At 41.6% G+C, this 19,180-nt stretch overlaps 1 protein-coding gene across 1 annotated transcript in view; it reads left to right on the forward strand.

Moving 5' to 3' along the window:
- The window catches only part of rap1aa (RAP1A, member of RAS oncogene family a), a 45,668-nt gene extending 28,673 nt beyond the window's left edge, over positions 1-16,995 (forward strand). The window contains exons 5-7 of the mRNA XM_055654856.1: positions 8,758-8,901; positions 11,741-11,856; positions 16,065-16,995. Coding sequence (XP_055510831.1) covers positions 8,758-8,901; positions 11,741-11,827 — 231 coding nt within the window. The 3' untranslated portion in view covers positions 11,828-11,856; positions 16,065-16,995. The remainder of the gene's footprint in view (positions 1-8,757; positions 8,902-11,740; positions 11,857-16,064) is intronic.
- Positions 16,996-19,180: the final 2,185 nt, after the last annotated feature.

The following is a 19,180-nucleotide window of genomic DNA, read 5'->3' on the forward strand; positions in this document are numbered from 1 at the left end:
TTGGTGCAGCAGTAGAGCCGCTGCCTTGCAGCTCCAGGGACTCTGATTCGATCCTGACTACGGGTGGTGTCTGTATGGAGTTTGTATATTCTCCCTGTGACCACGTGGGTTTTTCTCTGGGTGGTCAGGTTTTCTTCCTCATCCCAAAGACGTGCAAATTTGTAGGTTATTTGGCTTCTGTAAATTGTCCCTAGTGTGTAGGATAGTATTAGTGTATGGGTGATTGGTGGTTGGCACGGGTTTGGTGGCCAAAGGCACCCTACATGCTCTATTTCTAAACTCAAACTAAATTTGTAGACATACATCTGAAAGTCTTAGCCTACAGGGCTAAGGAAAGAAGCAGGAACTAATTGGATAGCCTTTTCAAATAGCCAGCAGAGTGTAATGTCACAGTATTGAGGAGTATTGAGTAATATGTTGTATAATTTAGATTGTATTTTGTATCCACATGAAATATGTTAAGGAATTAAAGTGCACTTCATGTGGAGGATTATAAATTTTAATTTTACTGTGACACGTGAAGTGCTGTTGAGGGCTTTATGACACAATTTATCATATTTGTAAGCCATGTTCTGTGACATTGTAACAAGAGTTCTCATTTATTCCATATACAGTAAGACACCTCAATGTAGCACCAAATGTGGGCATGCGGTGAGCTTCTATAATTCTGAGTCCATGGCCTTTTAAGCAATCGTTTAGTGTGGGATAACAAAACAGATTTTTACAATATAGTAATGCTATTTCCTACTCTGCAGCCAACAGGCCATGATGGAAGGGAATGCTGAGGCCGGGAAAACTCTTTAAATGCTGGAATCTGAAATAAAAACAGAAATGCTGGCCAGTCGAACAGTTATTGTCGAACAAGAAACCAGTTAATGTTTTAGGTCAGAGTGCCTTCCTTGAGGCTGTTCCTCTGTGTCTGGTTCCTGCCACGGCAGAGGAGTATGGAAGACTGGGGTTAGTGCCAGATTTCCATCACTGCAGTGCTGTCAGTAATGTGACACTCCACATAGCGCTTTAGTGACCTTTTAACACCAATTCCATTAGCACTCTTGTTCCTGGGAATGCATCCTGAGCACTGAGCAAGGTATTGTTGTTTATTTCCAATGGCTGGCAGAGTTTGCATAGTCCTTGGACCAGTTTTGAATGAGCAGTGGGGCAAGCTTTCAGTGTGCCTGCGATAGGCAAATTTGCTTGAATACTCAAATGGAACTATACTTTTTTACAGAATAGCATGTTGGGAATGCTAAAGTACTTTTCACCATGGATGCACAATCATGTGGTCTCTTGAGCATCCCTGTGTATCAAAGAGTTGAGCAGCTGATTAACTCAGTTTTTCTGCTCATTGTACTCCCTAATCTGTTGCTAGGTGATGCTTGAATTATCTGAAGTAACTCTGCCTTGCTTCCATGTTGATCTCTGTGGCGTTGCTCCAGAACAAGTAGTCAATCCTTTCCATGGCTCTTGTTTACGTTAGCCCTGCACGGCTGCTGCGTAATCTCATGCCGTTAAATTATACCTTTTAATTTGTAGCAATGTTTGAAAGAAAAAGCTGTGCAAACACTGCACTCTGTGTCATGCATGAAAAGCAATCAGTCATAGCAGAACCTCATACCCTCTGTCCTTACTTAATAGCATCTTCCTAACAGGATGAACACTCGCCATCTGGCTCTCCCACTACTTTTTATGTAGGTTTCATGTGACATTGGAGGAAATGATTAGGGTGGATGTTGTTCCAGTTATATGCCCATTGAACAGTAGCTCATGGGTAGATTTGTTTCTCATTAGAACACTTTGTTACAGTTCACCAGCAGTGCAAATGAACTGTTTAAAAAATAGCCATTCATTATAGTCTCAATTGAGGTTTGTGTGAATAAACCACGGTGGTATCTCCAGAGACTTTCTTTGGAGTTGTCGGATGGTATGGTTTCTTACTATTTAAATTCCATCAGTGTTACCATTTAAAATACTTGTCAGCCACTTTTCCTTGTGTTAAATCAATGTGTTAGATTATATTATTGATGCCGTGCTTCACTAGTACCAGTGTATGTTGAGAGAGATTAAAGGAGGACTTGCAAACCATTGTGTAGGAAAGAACTGCAGATGCTGGTTTAAATCGAAGGTAGGCACAAATGCTGGAGTAACTCAGTGGGACAGGCAGCATTTCTGGAGAGAAGGAATGGGAGTGACGTTTCGTGTTGCGACCCTTCTGCAAACTCCGACTTCAGATTCAGACTTCAGATTGCAAGCCATTGTCTTTGTTAATGGACGACATTGGGGATGGTGTTGAGAGTGATCTCAAGTTTTCTTTTTAATCATATGCATTTGGATCGGTGGGCTGGTTTTTAATCGGCATGGTTTTGCATGTGGAAAATTGTAGGATTTACTTCCATTTGGAAGAGAATGAAAAGAGAATTGTGAATAGCCAGCACAGCTTTGTACACAGCAGGTCATGTCTCACTAACTTGATTGAGTGCTTTGAGACGGTGATGGAGGATGTTAGTTATGCCGCATTTGGAGTATGGATTCTGGTTGCCCCATTACACGAAAGATGTGAAAGCTTTGGAGAGGGTGCGTAGGTTGGGTAGGCTAGGACTCTATTCATTGGTGCACAGGAGGTTGAGGAGTGATATTATAAATGTGTATGAAATCATGAGGGGAATAGAGAAGGCAAATGCCGTCTTTAACCCAGGGTTGAGGAATCCAGAATCAGAGGACATGGGTTTAAGGTGAGAGGGTTAATATTTAATGGGACCCCAAGGGGCATTTATTTTGCATGGTGGGTGTATGGAATGTGTTGCCAGTGGTCGTTGAACTGGCTACTATGGATAGGAAATGTGCAGAGGGATATAGGCCAAAGGTGGGCAAATGGGTCTAGGGGGCATCTTGGTTTCCATGAAAAAGTTGAGTCATAGGGCCTATTTCCATGCTGTATGATTCTATCTATAGTTACATTTCAAGACTGAAAGGAAATGGGCTGCATGTAATCTAGAGTTGCAATGACACATGACTCCCAGGGCTATGAAAGTTTACATTTAAAGTTGGTCATTTAATTTTGACAATTCAGTCCTGTGGCAGCAGGTAAACTAGATTAAGCCTACTTGATGTAAATGCATGAAGAAAGGTTGAAAGAAAAGCCTTATGTGGTACTTTTTGAAACCGCCATCTCCAAATGTGCTTTCAAAGTAATTTTGTGATGACAGGATGGCTGCTAGCTTCCAAAGCCACAAAGTAATGCATGAAGAAAGGTTGAAAGAAAAGCCTTATGTGGTACTTTTTGAAACCGCCATCTCCAAATGTGCTTTCAAAGTAATTTTGTGATGACAGGATGGCTGCTAGCTTCCAGGAATCGGGGGGTTCCCCTCTTCCAGGCTCTCAAGTAATGCCCTGACGAATGTCGCTGCAGCATATAATCCTCCAAACTGTTGACCACTATACATCTTCCCTCTCCACCCCTTTCTGCTTTCTGAAGAGACCATTCCCTCCGCAACTCCTGTCTGTTCCCACCCAAACCACCCCCTCCCCATTATGAAACCATCACTCCATGGACCCCAACTGTCTTTTCAGGCAGAGGTGCACTTGCACCTTTAATACTGTATCCGCTGTTCCAGGTGCCAACTTCTGTACATCAGCGAGACCACCGCAGGCTCGGCAATCGTTTCGCTGAACACCTCCGCTCAGTCCACCTTAACCTACCTGATCTCCCGACTGCTCAGCACTTTAACACCCCCTCCCATTCCCAATCTGACCTTTCTCCATTGGACCTCCTCCATTGTCAGAGTGAGGCTCAGTGCAAATTGGAGGAACAGTACCTCATATTTCGCCCTTGGGCACCTCCCCTGACATCAGTTTGAAGAAGGGTCTCGTCCCCACAAACGTCCACCCATTCTATCTTCTCTCCAGGGATGCTGCTTCTCTCCAGGGATGCTGCCTGTCCTGCTGAGTTACTCCAGCATTTTGTGTCTATCTTCAATGTACTTTTTCAATGTGGATACAACCAATTTTAAATAGAACATAAGATGAAAATTAAAGCTTTGTAATTATCAATATTGCTGAGGCAGTTTCAGTGAATGTTCATGTGTAATTCTTCACTTTTAAACCATATGCAATCATTGAATGAGACTGTACAACTATGTTGTACCTGAAATAGTACCTGAAAAAGTAAACGGTAGTTTTAAATAACTGCCTCATTGAAGAACGTTGAGATAAATATTGGTATATTTTCTGTTCTGATGTCAACTGGTTAAATAGATTGTTCAGATGTAAATCTACTGAAACATTAAAGGGAAAAGCAGTAAGAGTTTTTACACTTTTGGTATCATTGTCTTAAAATTCCACAAGAGAGTTAATTGATCTGCACTTAAAATGTTGCGTCAAGCATATTGTGGTTTTGTCAATTATGCCTTAAATTAAATTTGTTCTTGGAAAGTTTAGCTTGCTTTAACAGGATAATTTGAGCAAGTTTGGATGATCTTGAGTGTTTATAATTCTTCCAGATTTTGATTAAAATTAAAAAGTCTTATGGGACACTAAATTTATGGGATGTGTGACACTATGCCAAAAAAGGAAATGATTGGGTGATTCAGTTCGCTTCCGGCCAGCTGTAACATTGGCGTCTGTTGAGAGGAAAGCCGTGTGCTTACTTTTTTTATTAAAAAGTATTTAAATGTGGAGGCAATTTTCCTTAAGGGCATGATTGCTGTGGAATTGTTTAGAAATAAAATCAAAATAGGCTTGGTTATAAATCAAAGACTTTTGAAACGCAGATCTTTTGACAGATTTTGTTGGCAGTTTAAAAGACCCATCTAGACCCACGCCCTGTTGTAATCCCAAATTAGTCATCAAGTATGAGAAGTGAACTTTTAAGATCTTCCACCAAGCCAAATATTTCAAAAGAATTTATTTAAGACAAAGGGCTTGCCCACAAATCATCGACCAATGTTTTTATTACGCTTTAGTGAGGTATCTAAAAACAATACTTGAGCAGATATTGTTTAAAACTTCCTTACAATTCAAGAGTAGTAAAACAATTTAAGGAAAAGTCTTAAAACATTGAGTTAAGTGTATACTGTTCTAAAACTAAACCATTCTGGTTTACAACAACAGAACAGAATAGAACAGAATCAGTATTTACATGTTAGAATTTTTTTTTTTTACACAAAGACACAACACAACAGTAAATTAGTACAGTAAATTAGTCCCTGGTGAGATAAGAGTTTACAGTCCTGATGGCCTGTGGGAAGAAACTCTGTCTCATCCTCTCTGTTTTCACAGCATGACAGCGGAGGCGTTTGACAGTAGCTGCTGGAACAGTCCATTGCTGGGGTGGTAGGGGTACCCTATAATGTTGCTGGCTCTGGATCTGTATCTCCTGGTGTATAGGTCCTGCAGGGGTGGCAGGTGTAGTTCCCATAGTGCGTTTGGCTGAACGCACTACTCTCTGCAGAGCCTTCCTGTCCTGGGCAGAGCAGTTCCCAAACCAGATTGTGATGTTGCTGGACACTTGTTTTCTACAGCCCCAGAGTAGAAGCACTGAAGGATCCTCAGAGAGACTATGAATTTCCTCAGCTGCCTGGGGTGGTAAAGGCGCTGCCTTGCCTTACTCACCAGTGCGGCAGTGTGTGTTGTCCACGTCAGATCCTCTGTGATGTGGACTCCCAGGTACTTAAAGCAGCTCACCCTATCCACAGTAGTCCCATTTATCTCTAGTGGCGTGAACGTTCTCGGATGTTGAGCCATTCTAAAGTCCAAAATCAGCTCCTTAGTTTTTATGTCATTCAAGAGGAGGCTGTTGTCCTGACACCAGAGTGCCAGATCAGCCACCTCCTCCCAGTAGGCCTTCTCATCGTTATCGGAGATCAGGCCCACCACCACAGTGTCATCAGCAAACTTGGAGTTGGAGCTGACCCTGGCCACACAGTCATGTGTATACAGGGAGTACAGTTGGGGGCTAACTTCGCAACCCTGGGGGGATCCTGTGTTCAGGGTGAGGATGTATGTCTCCCCATCTTGACTCCCAGGGGCCTGGCGGTGAGAAAGTCCAGGAACCAGGCACACAGGGGAGTGTTCAACCCCAGTTCCAGCAGCTTATCAGCAAGTCTGGTGGGGACTATGGTATTGAAAGCTGAACTGAAGTCAATGAACAGCATCCTCACATAGCCCCGTGGACCTGTTCGGACAGTATGTGAACTGCAGCGGTCCATTTTGCGAGGGAGGAAGGCGCAGATGTGGTTCTTGATCTGCCTCTCGAAGCTCTTCATGACCACCGAGGTGAGGGCCACTGGTCGGTAGTCATTCAAGCAAGCTGGCGAGGCATTCTTTGGCACTCCTACACTCCAGGGACAGTTTACAAGCCAATTAACCTATAAACGAGCAAATCTTTGGAATGTGGGAGGAAACCAGAGGATATGGAGAAAACCCATGCAGTCACAAACTCGGTACAGACGGTACTTGTAGTCAAGATCGAACCTGAGTCTCTGGCGCTGTAAGGCAGCAACTCTATCGCTGTACCACTTTGCCACCCTAAAAATGGTTGAGCCCACCGTTATGAGAATTATGCGTTTCTCATCCGTCTAGTCTGGTTGCCTTGTCCTTCATAGCTGGCTCAAGGGCTGTGCAAATTGACAATGTATTGGGTACCTGCTGTGCTCTGAATTTGTCAACTGGTGGTAAAGGAAAGCAGACACTTTTTCTTGCCTTCTTTACTGCTGGTATTCTTGTCCATATTGATCTGATGTTCTACTTGCTGGTATCTGGGAATAATGTTGGAATAAGGGTGGTAAATCTGTGGAATTCATTGCCACAGATGGTGGTAGAGGCCAAGTCAATGGATATTTTTAAGGTGGAGATTGGCAGATTCTTGATTAGTAAGGGTGTTGGGGCGAAGGCAGGAGAATGGTGTGAAGAGGGAAAGATAGATCTTCCCATGATTGCATGGCAGAGTAGACTTGATGATCCGAATGGACTAATTCTGCTCCTAGAACCTATGGACATGGTTGATTCCCACTTTAAGCTCTGTGCTTCCGCCTGGTGGCTCTATCAGGATTTGGGGCTGTTACCTCTGAAATTTTGAGCTGTTGTTTGATTGTCTTTTGGATGTTTATCGCCAGGCCACCAGATATTTGAGCCTCTGTATTGGGAATCTTGAATAGATAGCTAGGCTAAAGAAATATATATTTCTTCTGGAAATTATATTGCTAGATTGCATTATAGTTGAAAAAAAACCCCATTAGTTTCATGATCTTCCTGCTCAGTCCAATATCTTAAGCAATTGCAAGGAGTTAAACATGTAGCCCAGTGCATTACACAGACTAGAATTCCCACCATTGACTCCATTGCACTTCACACTGCCTCTCAAAAAGCAGCCAACGTAATCAAAGACTTGTCCAATGCTGGCCATTCCTTTCCACTGCAGATTGTATGAAGCATGAAAGCGCTTTCCAATAGACTTGAACAACTGCTTCCCCTCCATCAGCCTTCAGAATTGCCCTTCCGTAAGCTGGTATACTGTCCAATTCACTTCTATCCTATTGAGAACATTGAACTTTGTTTATGGAAGTAATGCACTACAATGCTGAGAAGTATTGTGCACTCTGTATCTTCCCCTTTATTTATTTTACTTGAATATGACTTGACTGTATTTATATATTATATCTGATCTGTTTGGATAGCATGCAAAACACAGCTTTTCACTGTTATCCTGATTCGGTAAATCTTTGTTCAGAAAATGAGTTTTTCAGCCTTGACATATGACATGTTTATTACATCGTCTGGGCCGCTGCAGTCCAGTGGGATCTTCATTGTGATATCAAACAGGATGCGTTATTGGCGACGTGCATTAAACTATAAATTGCATCCTGACATTGCTCCTTTGTTCTTTGATGTCAACTATCGTACTTGACAATTTATTGTTTACTAATGTTAATTTGTGCTATAACTTGGTCAACTTATATTGTCTTTACAACCTGGTATGATAAGTAAGGCGATTATTACAACAGACATGCTTTGGCATAAAAATTGATGTGTTTATTTGTTACTAAAACTAAACTTTATGGAAGCAAATCAAAAGTTTGACTGCAATTATTGCTGGAACGCAGCCTGTTCATGTAAGTTTGCTGAAATGTAGAACTTGTTGAACGGGATACTGAGTTGGATGATCAGCCATGATCATATTGAATGGCGGTGCAGGCTCGAAGGGCCGAATGGCCTACTCCTGCACCTAATTTCTATGTTTCTGTGTTTCACCGTCACCTCATTAATAGTTGTAATTTTGATGTCTGGCTGCACAAATGTATAATTTTTAATCTAATATGCAATTCTTCCTTAACTTTCACATTCTATTGGAAGGACAAATGTTTCCATTTAGTTGAGACATTACGCCTTAACATATCTGTAGCAAATCTGATCATTTAGGGCTACAGTATGGTTTGGGGTCTCTCAATTTTTTTCTACCTGAAAGCATTGATGGGTGAGATCAATATCAATAAATTTTTATTCATTGCAATTTAGACAGTACATGGATAGGATAGGTTTAGAGGAATATATGGGCCAAATGCAGGCAGGTGGGGACAAGTGTAGATGAGACATGTCGGTGTGGGCATGTTGGGCTGAAGTAACGTCTAATAACGGGATGCGGTTGTTTGTCATTTGACCCATTTGATTGGTAACGTAATAATTGCAAATAAAGTTACAAGATCCATTTTAAATGCATTGGAATTTACAGCCAAATGTCTAACTTTACTGCTTGTTTTCATTCAGGTTCCCATGATTCTGGTTGGCAACAAATGTGACTTGGAAGATGAGCGAGTAGTGGGCAAAGAATTGGGGCAGAACCTAGCAAGACAATGGAACAACTGTGCCTTTTTAGAGTCCTCCGCAAAATCGAAGATCAATGTTAATGAGGTAGGTTCACATATCCATTTCGTCAGGTTAAACGTAAAGGTTGTTTGTCAATTTAAATGTTTTCTTTATAACTTATTCAGAAAATAAAGGACTGACACACTAGTGCAGAGATATGTACTTGAAATGGAGAAAGGCAAGGTTTACTTTTCTAGCAGCTTTCTTCCTGACCTGGGAATGTAAAGTATTACTCGGGAAGCTTTCTCTAATGCTGTTTAGCACGTGGTTTCTATTCTTAGACGAGGTTTTAGTCGATAGAACTATTCAGCATGGAAAACGGCCCTTCAGCCCAACTTGCCCATTCTGATAAGTTGCCCAACTGAGCTGGTCCCACTTGCTGCACCAGGCCCATATTTCTCACTTTCCTATTCATGTACCTGCCTAAGTGCCATTTGAATTGCATCTGCCTCTACCACTAACTCTAGCAGCTCATTCCATATGTACAGTGGCTTGCAAAAGTATTCATACCCCTTGAAATTTTCCACATTTTGTCTCGTTACAACCACAAACGTAAATGTATTTTATTGGGATTTTATGTGAGAGACCAACACAAAGTGGCGCATAATTGTGAAGTGGAAGGAAAATAATACATGGTTTTCAAATTTTTTTACAAATTAAAAAACTGAAAAGTGTGGCGTGCAAAAGTATTCAGCCGCCTTTACTCTGATACCCCTAAATAAAATCCAGTGCAACCAATTGCCTTCAGAAGTCACCTAATTAGTAAATAGAGTCCACTTGTGTGTAATCTAATCTCAGTTTAAATACAGCTGTTCTGTGAAGGCCTCAGAGGTTTGTTAGTGAACAAATAGCATCATGAAGCCCAAGGAACACACCAGACAGGTCAGGGTTAAAGTTGTGGAGAAGTTTAAAGCAGGGTTAGGTTATAAAAAAATATCCCAAGCTTTGAACATCTCATGGAGCACTGTTCAATCCATCATCCGAAAATGGAAAGAGTATGGCACAACTGCAAACCTACCAAGACATGGCCGTCCACCTAAACTGACAGGCCGGGCAAGGAGAGCATTGATCAGAGAAGCAGCCAAGAGGCCCATGGTAACTCTGGAGGAGCTGCAGAGATCCACAGCTCAGGTGGGAGAATCTGTCCACAGGACAACTATTAGTCGTGCACTCCAGAAAATCGGGCCTTTATGGAAGAGTGGCAAGAAGAAAGCCATTGTTGAAAAAAAGCCAAAAAGTCCCGTTTGCAGTTTGCCACAAGCCATGTGGGGGACACAGCAAACATGTGGAGGAAGGTGCTCTGGTCAGATGAGATCAGAATTGAAGTTTTTGGCTCCATCATGCTGTGGGGATGCTTTTCTTCAGCAGGGACAGGGAAGCTGGTCAGAGTTGATGGGAAGATGGATGGAGCCAAATACAGGGCAATCTTGGAAGAAAACGTGTTAGAGTCTGCAAAAGACTTGAGACTGGGGCGGAGGTTCACCTTCCAGCAGGACAACGACCCTAAACATTCAGCCAGAGCTACAATGGAATGGTTTAGATCAAAGCATATTCACGTGTTAGAATGGCCCAGTCAAAGTCCAGACCTAAATACAATTGAGAATCTCTGGCAAGACTTGAAAATTGCTGTTCACAGATGCTCTCCATCCAATCTGACTGAGCTTGAGCTATTTTGCAAAGAAGAATGGGCAAAAATATCGGTCTCTAGATGTGCAGAGCTGGTAGAGACATACCCCAAAAGACTTGCAGCTGTAATTGCAGCGAAAGGTGGTTCTAGAAAGTATTGACTCAGGGGGGAATACTTTTGCACGCCACACTTTTCAGTTTTTTATTTGTAAAAAAATTTGAAAACCATGTATCATTTTCCTTCCACTTCACAATTATGTACCTCTTTGTGTTGGTCTATCACATAAGATCCCAATAAAATACATTTACGTTTGTGGTTGTAACGTGACAAAATGTGGAAAAGTTCAAGCGGCATGAAAACTTTTGCAAGCCTCTGTACATCACCATCTGAAGACATTGTCCCTCAGATCCTTTTTTAACTCTTTCCCCTCTCACCTTAAACCTAGGCCCTCTAATTTTAGACTTGCCTACCCTGGGGAAAAACTGGTTATTCATATTATCTGTACCATTTAAGATGTTATAAACCCCAAGGTCACTTCTGCACCCTAGTTAGTTCCCCAGGCTCTCCTTTCAACCCACCAACCTCCGCATCCAACACTCTCGGCAGCCCTGGACACAGACCTGCGCCTCATCCGCAGCCAGGATCAATCCCGGGTCTCCGAACCGGGATTGCTGCCGAACCGCCACTGGACCATCCCCGTCCCCATCCGAGTGCCCTCCCCACGCCCGGGGATGGCCAGAGACGTCAGGAGTCAGAAGGGAGCAGTGCCCCCAGGCCCACAGCCAGCGCAGAGAAGCAGCGCTAAACCCAGCTCAACTCTGCCTGTCCCGTCAGGTTAACCTGCAGCCCTGCCTGGACATACGGGAAATATGGCCCAGGCTTACAGCCAGCGCGGAGAAGCAGCACTAGCTCCACGGCTCCGGACTGGTGTCCCGTCAGTCCAGGCAGGGCTGTAGGTTAACCCGGCGAGACAGGCAGAGTTGAGCTGCATTTAGTGCTGGATTGAGCTGAAATTACCGTTCACAGGGCCCACGGCTGAAGCCTCCAAAGCCTCGCGTGTGTGTGTGAGTGTGCGCATGCGCGTGTGGCCGCCAAGAAATTGTGTCCCCCGGTCCCCCCCATATTTTGATAGCGATTTCCATGCCTGAACCTTGGTCTCTGGTGTTTTAAGACAGTACCTCTACTGGCTGCACCACCGTGCTGCCATATAATGCATGTACGCGTGATTAAGTAAAACACATTTTCTATTTTCTGCAGATCTTTTATGACCTGGTCAGGCAGATCAATAGGAAAGCGCCAGTGGAAAGGAGTAAAAAGAAGAAATCACAATGTATGCTGCTTTAAACTTCTGCTATGCAGCAGGTCTGAGCCAGGTATGATCGGTTGGTCGTTCATTGCACAGATTTGCGATTGAAATGCCATCTTGCTGAAGGTGACAATGCAAGACGGAACTGTTGGTCTACAATGTTGCAAACTATATTCTGCGCACCGTATCTTTTCTTTCGCTCTACCTATTGTACTTGAGTTTGGCTAGATTGTATGTATGTATGGCATTGATAGCATGCAAAACAAAGCTTTTCACTGTACCTCGGTACATGTGGCAATAATAAGCCTAAACCTTCCATTTTAGATGCAAATGCTTCCGTTCACGAGGTCTTTTTATAATCCGCTTGTTATCTTGTGCCTTTGTGCTTGAAGATTCTGCCATCAATTTTACCTCTCTCTCCACTACAGGCATCACTTGATTCCACTTCTGTTTCTAAATTATCCAATACTAGATAAGCAGAATTTTCCTCCTGCTTCATAATGGAAAGGATAAACCCTTATCATTGGTCCCTGATTCAAACTCCTTCTTAGACGCTTGCTGAATATTCATTATGTGGGTATACAACACTTGTCGCCATCGGAGGTATATCACTCCAAACTCTACAGTTTTGTAACAAATTGACCGGTAAAAATTGTATATTGTCCCCAGTGCGTAGGATAGTCCTAGTGTACGGGGGTGATCACTGGTCAGCGTGCACTCCGTGGGCCAAAGGGTCTGTCTCCACATTGTATCTCTAAAGTAAAAGAGTGAGTTAGCTCTGAATTAAAGTGCATTAGCTCTGAATTAATACATTATTTTTTCCCATCAGCTGCCATTGTGCATAATTGTAGCAATACATTTCATGGAAATGGGTCGTTTGGCTGAGTTATGCCGACCATCAAGCACCGATTTATTTACACTATCTCTATCCCTGATAGTTTTCTGAAATTAGTCACAGAATTCTGCTGTCATGAAGATTGACGACTTCTAGCTCCATAATGCCATTTGGTTCTACCCTTGCCTCAGCTGATCAGCTGCAATCCTCATTTCTGTATTGGTTGCTTCTCTGCTCTACTTTTCCATGGCTCTTTGATCAACCTCCTTTTATTCTCTATAAAGAGGTCACCTAGGATCGCTGATTACCTTTGTGCATTAGCTCAGCATTAATAGACTACTTTGCATTCCCCAGGGCCACTCCCCATCTCTGTAGTCTATGCCCTCTATCTTGATCTAAATTGTAAACCATCCTTTATTGCTACACCATTTGTGCTGTAACACTATCTTGCCATTTCTAAGCTTTGGTGAAAATCCTACCCAAACACTTCTTTATGTTAATACTCTCACTCAACATTTTATCTGGTAACATCACATTGATTTTTGTGTAAAGTTCTTTGAAGTGGCTTGGGACTTTTACAGTGGCCTCCATAATGTTTGGGACAAAGACCCATCATTTATTTGTATTCTTCTGTACTCCACAGTTTGAGATATGTAATTGAAAAAAAAATCACATGCGGTTAAAGTTCACATTGTCAGATTTCATTAAAGGTTATTTTTATACATTTTGGTATCACCATGTAGAAATTACAGCTGTGTTATATATAGTCCCCACATTTCAGGGCACCATAATGTTTGGGGCACATGGCTTCACGGGTGTTTGTAATTGCTCAGGTGTGTTTAAATGCCTCCTTCATGCAGGTATAAGAGAGCTCTCAGCACCCAGTCTTTCCTCCAGTCTTTCCATCACCTTTGGAAACGTTTATTGCTGTTTATCAACACGAGGACCAAAGTTGTGCCAATTAAAGTCATAACAGCCATTAGGAGACTGAGAAAGAAGAATAAAACTGTTAGAGACATCAGCCAAACATTAGGCTTACAAAAATCAATAGTTTGGAACATCATTAAGAAGAATGAGAGCACTGGTGAGCTTACTAATCGCAAAGGGACTGGCAGGCCAAGGAAGATATCCACAGCTGATGACAGAAGAATTCTCTCTATAGTAAAGAAAAATCCCCAAACACCTGTCCGACAGATCAGAAACACTCTTCAAGAGTCAGGTGTGGAATTGTCAATGACCACTGTCCGCAGAAGACTTCATGAACAGAAATACAGAGGCTACACTGCAAGATGCAAACCACTGCTTTTGCTGCAAAAATAGGATGGCCATCTCACAGTTTGCCATGAAGTACTTAAAAGAGCAACCACAGTTCTGGAAAATGGTCTTGTGGACAGATGAGACATAATATTAACTTCTATCAGAGTTGATAGCAAGAGCAAAGCATGGAGGAGAGAAGGAACTTCCCATGATCCAAAGTATACCACCTCATCTGTGAAACACAGTGGTGGGGGTGTTAAGGCCTGGGCATGTATGGCTGCTGAAGGTACTGGCTCACTTATCTTCATTGATGATACAACTGCTGATGGTAGTAGCATAATTAATTCTGAAGTGTGTAGACACCTATCTACTTAAGTTCAAACAAATGCCTCAAAACTCATTGGCCATTCATTGGGTTCATTCTACAGCAAGGCAATGATCCCAAACATACTGCTAAAGCAACAAAGGTGTTTTTCAAAACTATAAAATTGTAAATTGTTGAGTGGCCAAGTTAATCACCCGATCTGAACCCAATTGAGCATGCCTTTTATATGTCGAAGAGAAAGCTGAAGAGGACTAGCCCCCAAAACAAGCATAAGCTAAAGATGGCTGCAATACAGGTCCGGCAGAGCATCACCAGAGAAGACACCCAGCAACTGATGATGTCCATGAATCACAGATTTTAAGCAGTCATTGCATGCAAAGGATACGCAATAAAATACAAAACATGACTACTTTCATTTACATTACATTGCTGTGTCCCAAACATTATGGTGCCCTGAAATGGCGGGACTATGTAAAAACACTGCTGTAATTTCTACATGTTGAAACTAAAATGTATAGAAATGGCCTTTATTAAAATCTGACAATGTGCACTTTAACCACAAGTGATTTTTTTCTATTACAAATCTCAACTTGTGGAGTACAGAAGCAAATAAATAAATGATGGGCCTTTGTCCCAAACATTATGGAGGGCACTGTAAGAGTTTGCACAAAAGGAGGTTGCCAGAATCAAATGGGGAATGGAATTTCTGGTAGGAGCATCCACAATCTGGTTGTGGGAGAATCATTTATCTTCATTCAATCTGGGACGCTGCTCCTCCCGCTAACCCCCTTAATGCACCCTAACCCACTCTTTTACTTTAGAGATATGGCGTGAAAAGAGGCCCACCTTGTCCACACTGACCAGAGACCCCCGCCGCCCCCCATACACCAGCATTATCCAACAAACTAGGGACAATTTACAACTTTTACCAAAGCCAATTAACCTACAAACCTGTACGTCTCTTGAATGTGGGAGGAAACTGGAGCACCCGGTTACTGCACGGTTACAGGGTGAACATACAAACTCCTTACATACAGCAGCCCGCGGTCAAGATTGAACCCAGGTGTCAGATGCTGAAAGGCAGCAGCTCTTTCACTGTGACACTGAGCTACTTTTAATTTTCAACCTGTTTTTCTGGCCTCATAATACTTTTCATTTTTGCAGTAATATTGCTGTTTCTTTGCCAATTTATGCTGTTTGAACTGGTTGGTGATGGTGTCTGATTAGGCAGGGCTGTGCTTTAGCAACTCTGTAAATGGCCTGATTCTTGTGAACAACTTCCTGTTTAAATTGCTGCTAAGCATATGTTTGCCAAGTTAGCCTCCCAAAACTGGTAGTGTTTGCTACAACTTGAAACTTGCCATCCTGTACATAAAAGGCAGCATCAAGCATTGAATGGATGACTAGATCAGTGCTTGTGTGGGAATATGTGATCATTGCAATCCATCTGCTCAATATCTAAGATCAAAAGTCTGTACAATATCATTTGTATCCCTCAATTATTTGATTAAACCTGAATCCCTTCAATTTGCAGTAAGTTTTTAGCATTACGTGCCAATGTAGACTGATATTTGATAGCATTCTTAATAGTTTAGATCCACAGTCACCCTTGGTTCTGAATGGGTAAAGCCTAGGCTTGGGAGTGGCCTTTGTAAATTCTAATATAAAGATGCCAAAGATATGTGCTTTAAAGTAGATTGTGTTCACACTTCTGAGGCATTCTCATCTGTTGAGGCAGTTCTATTATTGATAAATTGTACACTGGCTTAGATAGCATGTATAATTTTACAACAGTAATCAAGCTTGGTTTTTGTGACTGTCTGATTCTGTATGACTAGCTGTATTTTTATATTTTCAGGTATGAAGAACTGTTGCCTAATTGGAAAGTGCTAGCATTTCCAATTTCAAAAGAAAATTAACATATCTGAAGAGGCTTCACCCGTTTTTATATCTTCAATTTAAAAAGATCTCAGAAGACCGTTTGCACATACTGTTCCTGAAATTTGCCATGTGCATCGCTTGAACAGACAGTATTTTCACCTTTTTGCATAGTGGTTATAGCCAATGTGGATTTAATGATGAGTTAGTTGTATGATTATACAAAAAAAAAGCATGGACACATTTCCAATGTTGTAGATGTTGCAAGTGAAATTAAGAGTTGATTACATATTGGCCTTTTATCATTGCACCTCTTCTCCCTCTCAAGCACTAATAGTTCATTGGTTTTTGACATTTTTAGTCCATATTGTTCTTGATGGACTTATCCCAACAGTTAACATCTACTTTTGGTCATTGTGACTCCATTTTATATTGGGATGTTGCAGGATCATCTTACTTTCACTATACAATTGTATTCTAATTAAAATGTTTTGTGCATAATGCTTTGGAAAATGGGGTCTTTTATAGGAAAATTGTGGAAAGCTGATTTCTATGTCTCTCAAAGCTGAAAATATATTATACTAAACCAACTCTAAATTGGCTTCCTGGGTCTCATTTGTTTTCTTACGAATCTAATTTTCTTTAACATTTTGGATCAGTGTGTTGCATTGCAGATATGGCAGGATATTTCAGACTGGGAAATTCTGGCACTAGACTGCTGCATGCACTGTTTTACACCTCCCCGTCCTCTTACGCAACACAATACAAACCCTCCTTTTCTCAGCTGCAAAACCCTGAACTTATCATGAGTTTCAAAGGCATCTTCGGATACATGTAATGGTCAATGGATCAGAGTTTTTAAAGATTGTTAGCTCCAGGTATTTCTGCTGTTATTAAAAACGTTAATGGTCTGTGAAATTTTTGCTCAAAATTTTTGGGACAAGTGTGTAAGCATCTGTAGCACAAATTAGCTTTTACATTTTTAGCTTTGGTTGTCTCGGGACGAATAAAAGTACAATACTTTGCCATCACAGGAGCAATTTGAGAGAAATTGTTTCACAATAAAATGTAGTGCCTTAAATTTTTTCCAAGAGTATATTTGTAAGCCTTCCATGCTTGTTACTAGTATTATTACTAGCCTTATTTCCGCCTCGAAAATAAAGGGAGGATTTTAAAATTAAGTTGAGGCCTTCCCGCCATGCTTGTATCAACACTACTTGCTCTACTCTAAGCCTTGAGTGTCATTGGACTTCAGATTCTGGACTTTTTTTATTATTAGAGATACAGTGTGGAAACGGGCCCTTCAGCCCGCCGAGTCTGCGCCGACCAGCTATCTTCCCGTATACTAACTAGTTCTGTTCTACACACTAGGGACAATTTACAGAAGTCAGTTAACCTACAAACTTGTACGTCTTTGGAACATACGAGGAAACTGGAGAAAACACGCGGTCTCAGGGCAAACTCCGTACAGATAATACCTGTTATCAGGATTGAACCCAGGTCTCAAGCTGTAAGGCAGCAGCTCTACCGCTGCGCCACTGTGCTGCCCTTGTGTTTTCCTTATTTTAGTTACAATGGCATTGACAGCTATTTTCAGATAACTAGTCCCCCTAGGTTCTGGAATTCATCCATAAATGTCTTGCCTCTTATCTTTTTGTATTGAAATTCTGCTTAAAATCCAACCTTGTGTCATCTATTCTGATCTTTATGCCTCATGCCAAATTTGTTATGGTTTAAGACCCTGGTTTAAACTACATGGGTATATATGCATTTATATAGTGTTTCTAATTTAAATTAGTATAAATTATTTAAATAGGTCAAATAGTAAATTCCAGTTAGGTTAAAAGGTTCAGCAGAGACTGACACTTTGTGTTTTGTTTCATCGTCAAGGGAAGTTCAAAATCATCAATCTCAAGGGCCTGTCCCACCTGTGTGTCATTTGCGCATCACGCAGATGGCGCACAAAGATTTTGAACATCCCAAAATCCTGGGGCGCTGAGCGCTACCGCGCGTCACTACCTACGTCACCATGCACGTGTAATGCGCACCATGTGGGCGTAATGCATGCATCACGTGCGCGTCATGACGCGTGTGTCGTGACACATAAATTATGCGCAAATGACGCCCAAGTGGAATGGGTCCTTAAAGTTGCAGTTAATAAAGTTAATGTTGCAAGGTTTGCTTTTCTCCGATTCTCTCCTAAATGCTTATGTACTTCACCAACGTTTCTGTGCATTGCAAGTGTAAGATTTCTTGTGTGGACGAAGAAAATGAAAAATTTAAAAAACTGGTCATTCACTGTGTAGGAAAGATGTGCAGATGCTGTTTTACACCGAAGGTAGACACAAAATGCTAGAGTAACTCAGCATCTCTGGAGAGAATGAATGGGTGATGTTTCAGTTCAGTCTGAAGAAAGGTCTCGACCCGAAACGTTACCCATTCCTTCTCTCCAGACATGCCTGTCCCGACTGAGTTACTCCAGTATTGTGTGTCTATCTGGTTTGTTAAATGTCTCGGTCTTCATCGAATAGTTTTCTTCAACATTTTAAAAGGTAACTTTATAATGGATTGTATAAAGGAATTTGATCAGACATTTCCCTTGGGTTTCATTCAAAGCTGGCGGCTGTAATTTTAAATGTAGTCCTCAGTCCAATAGTGTTCAGGATCTGGCACCATATACCACATATGCACAAGGGAGATATTGATTATGGCCATTGGATGGGATTTGGTTGAAGGAAATATTTCTTGACTTGTGATTGCTTGTCTAAGCTGAAACCCTTTGTTTCTTTGACCTACAATGCCCTGCACAATGTTTGGGAAAAAGACCCATCTTTTATTTATCTTCCTCTGTACTGTACAATTTGAGATTTGTAATAGAAAATGCACATTGTCAGATTTTTATAAAGGCCATTTTTGTACAATTTGGTTTCACCATGTAGAAATGACAGCAGTGTTTGTACATAGTCCCCCCCATTTCAAGGCGCCATAATATTTGGGACACAGCAATGTCATGTAAATGAAAGTGGTCATGTTTAGTATTTTGTTGCATATCCTTTGCATGCAATGACAATACAAAGTCTGCGATTCATGGAAATC

Source organism: Leucoraja erinacea, chromosome 24, assembly GCF_028641065.1.
Source record: "Leucoraja erinacea ecotype New England chromosome 24, Leri_hhj_1, whole genome shotgun sequence".
Lineage (NCBI taxonomy): Eukaryota > Metazoa > Chordata > Chondrichthyes > Rajiformes > Rajidae > Leucoraja > Leucoraja erinaceus.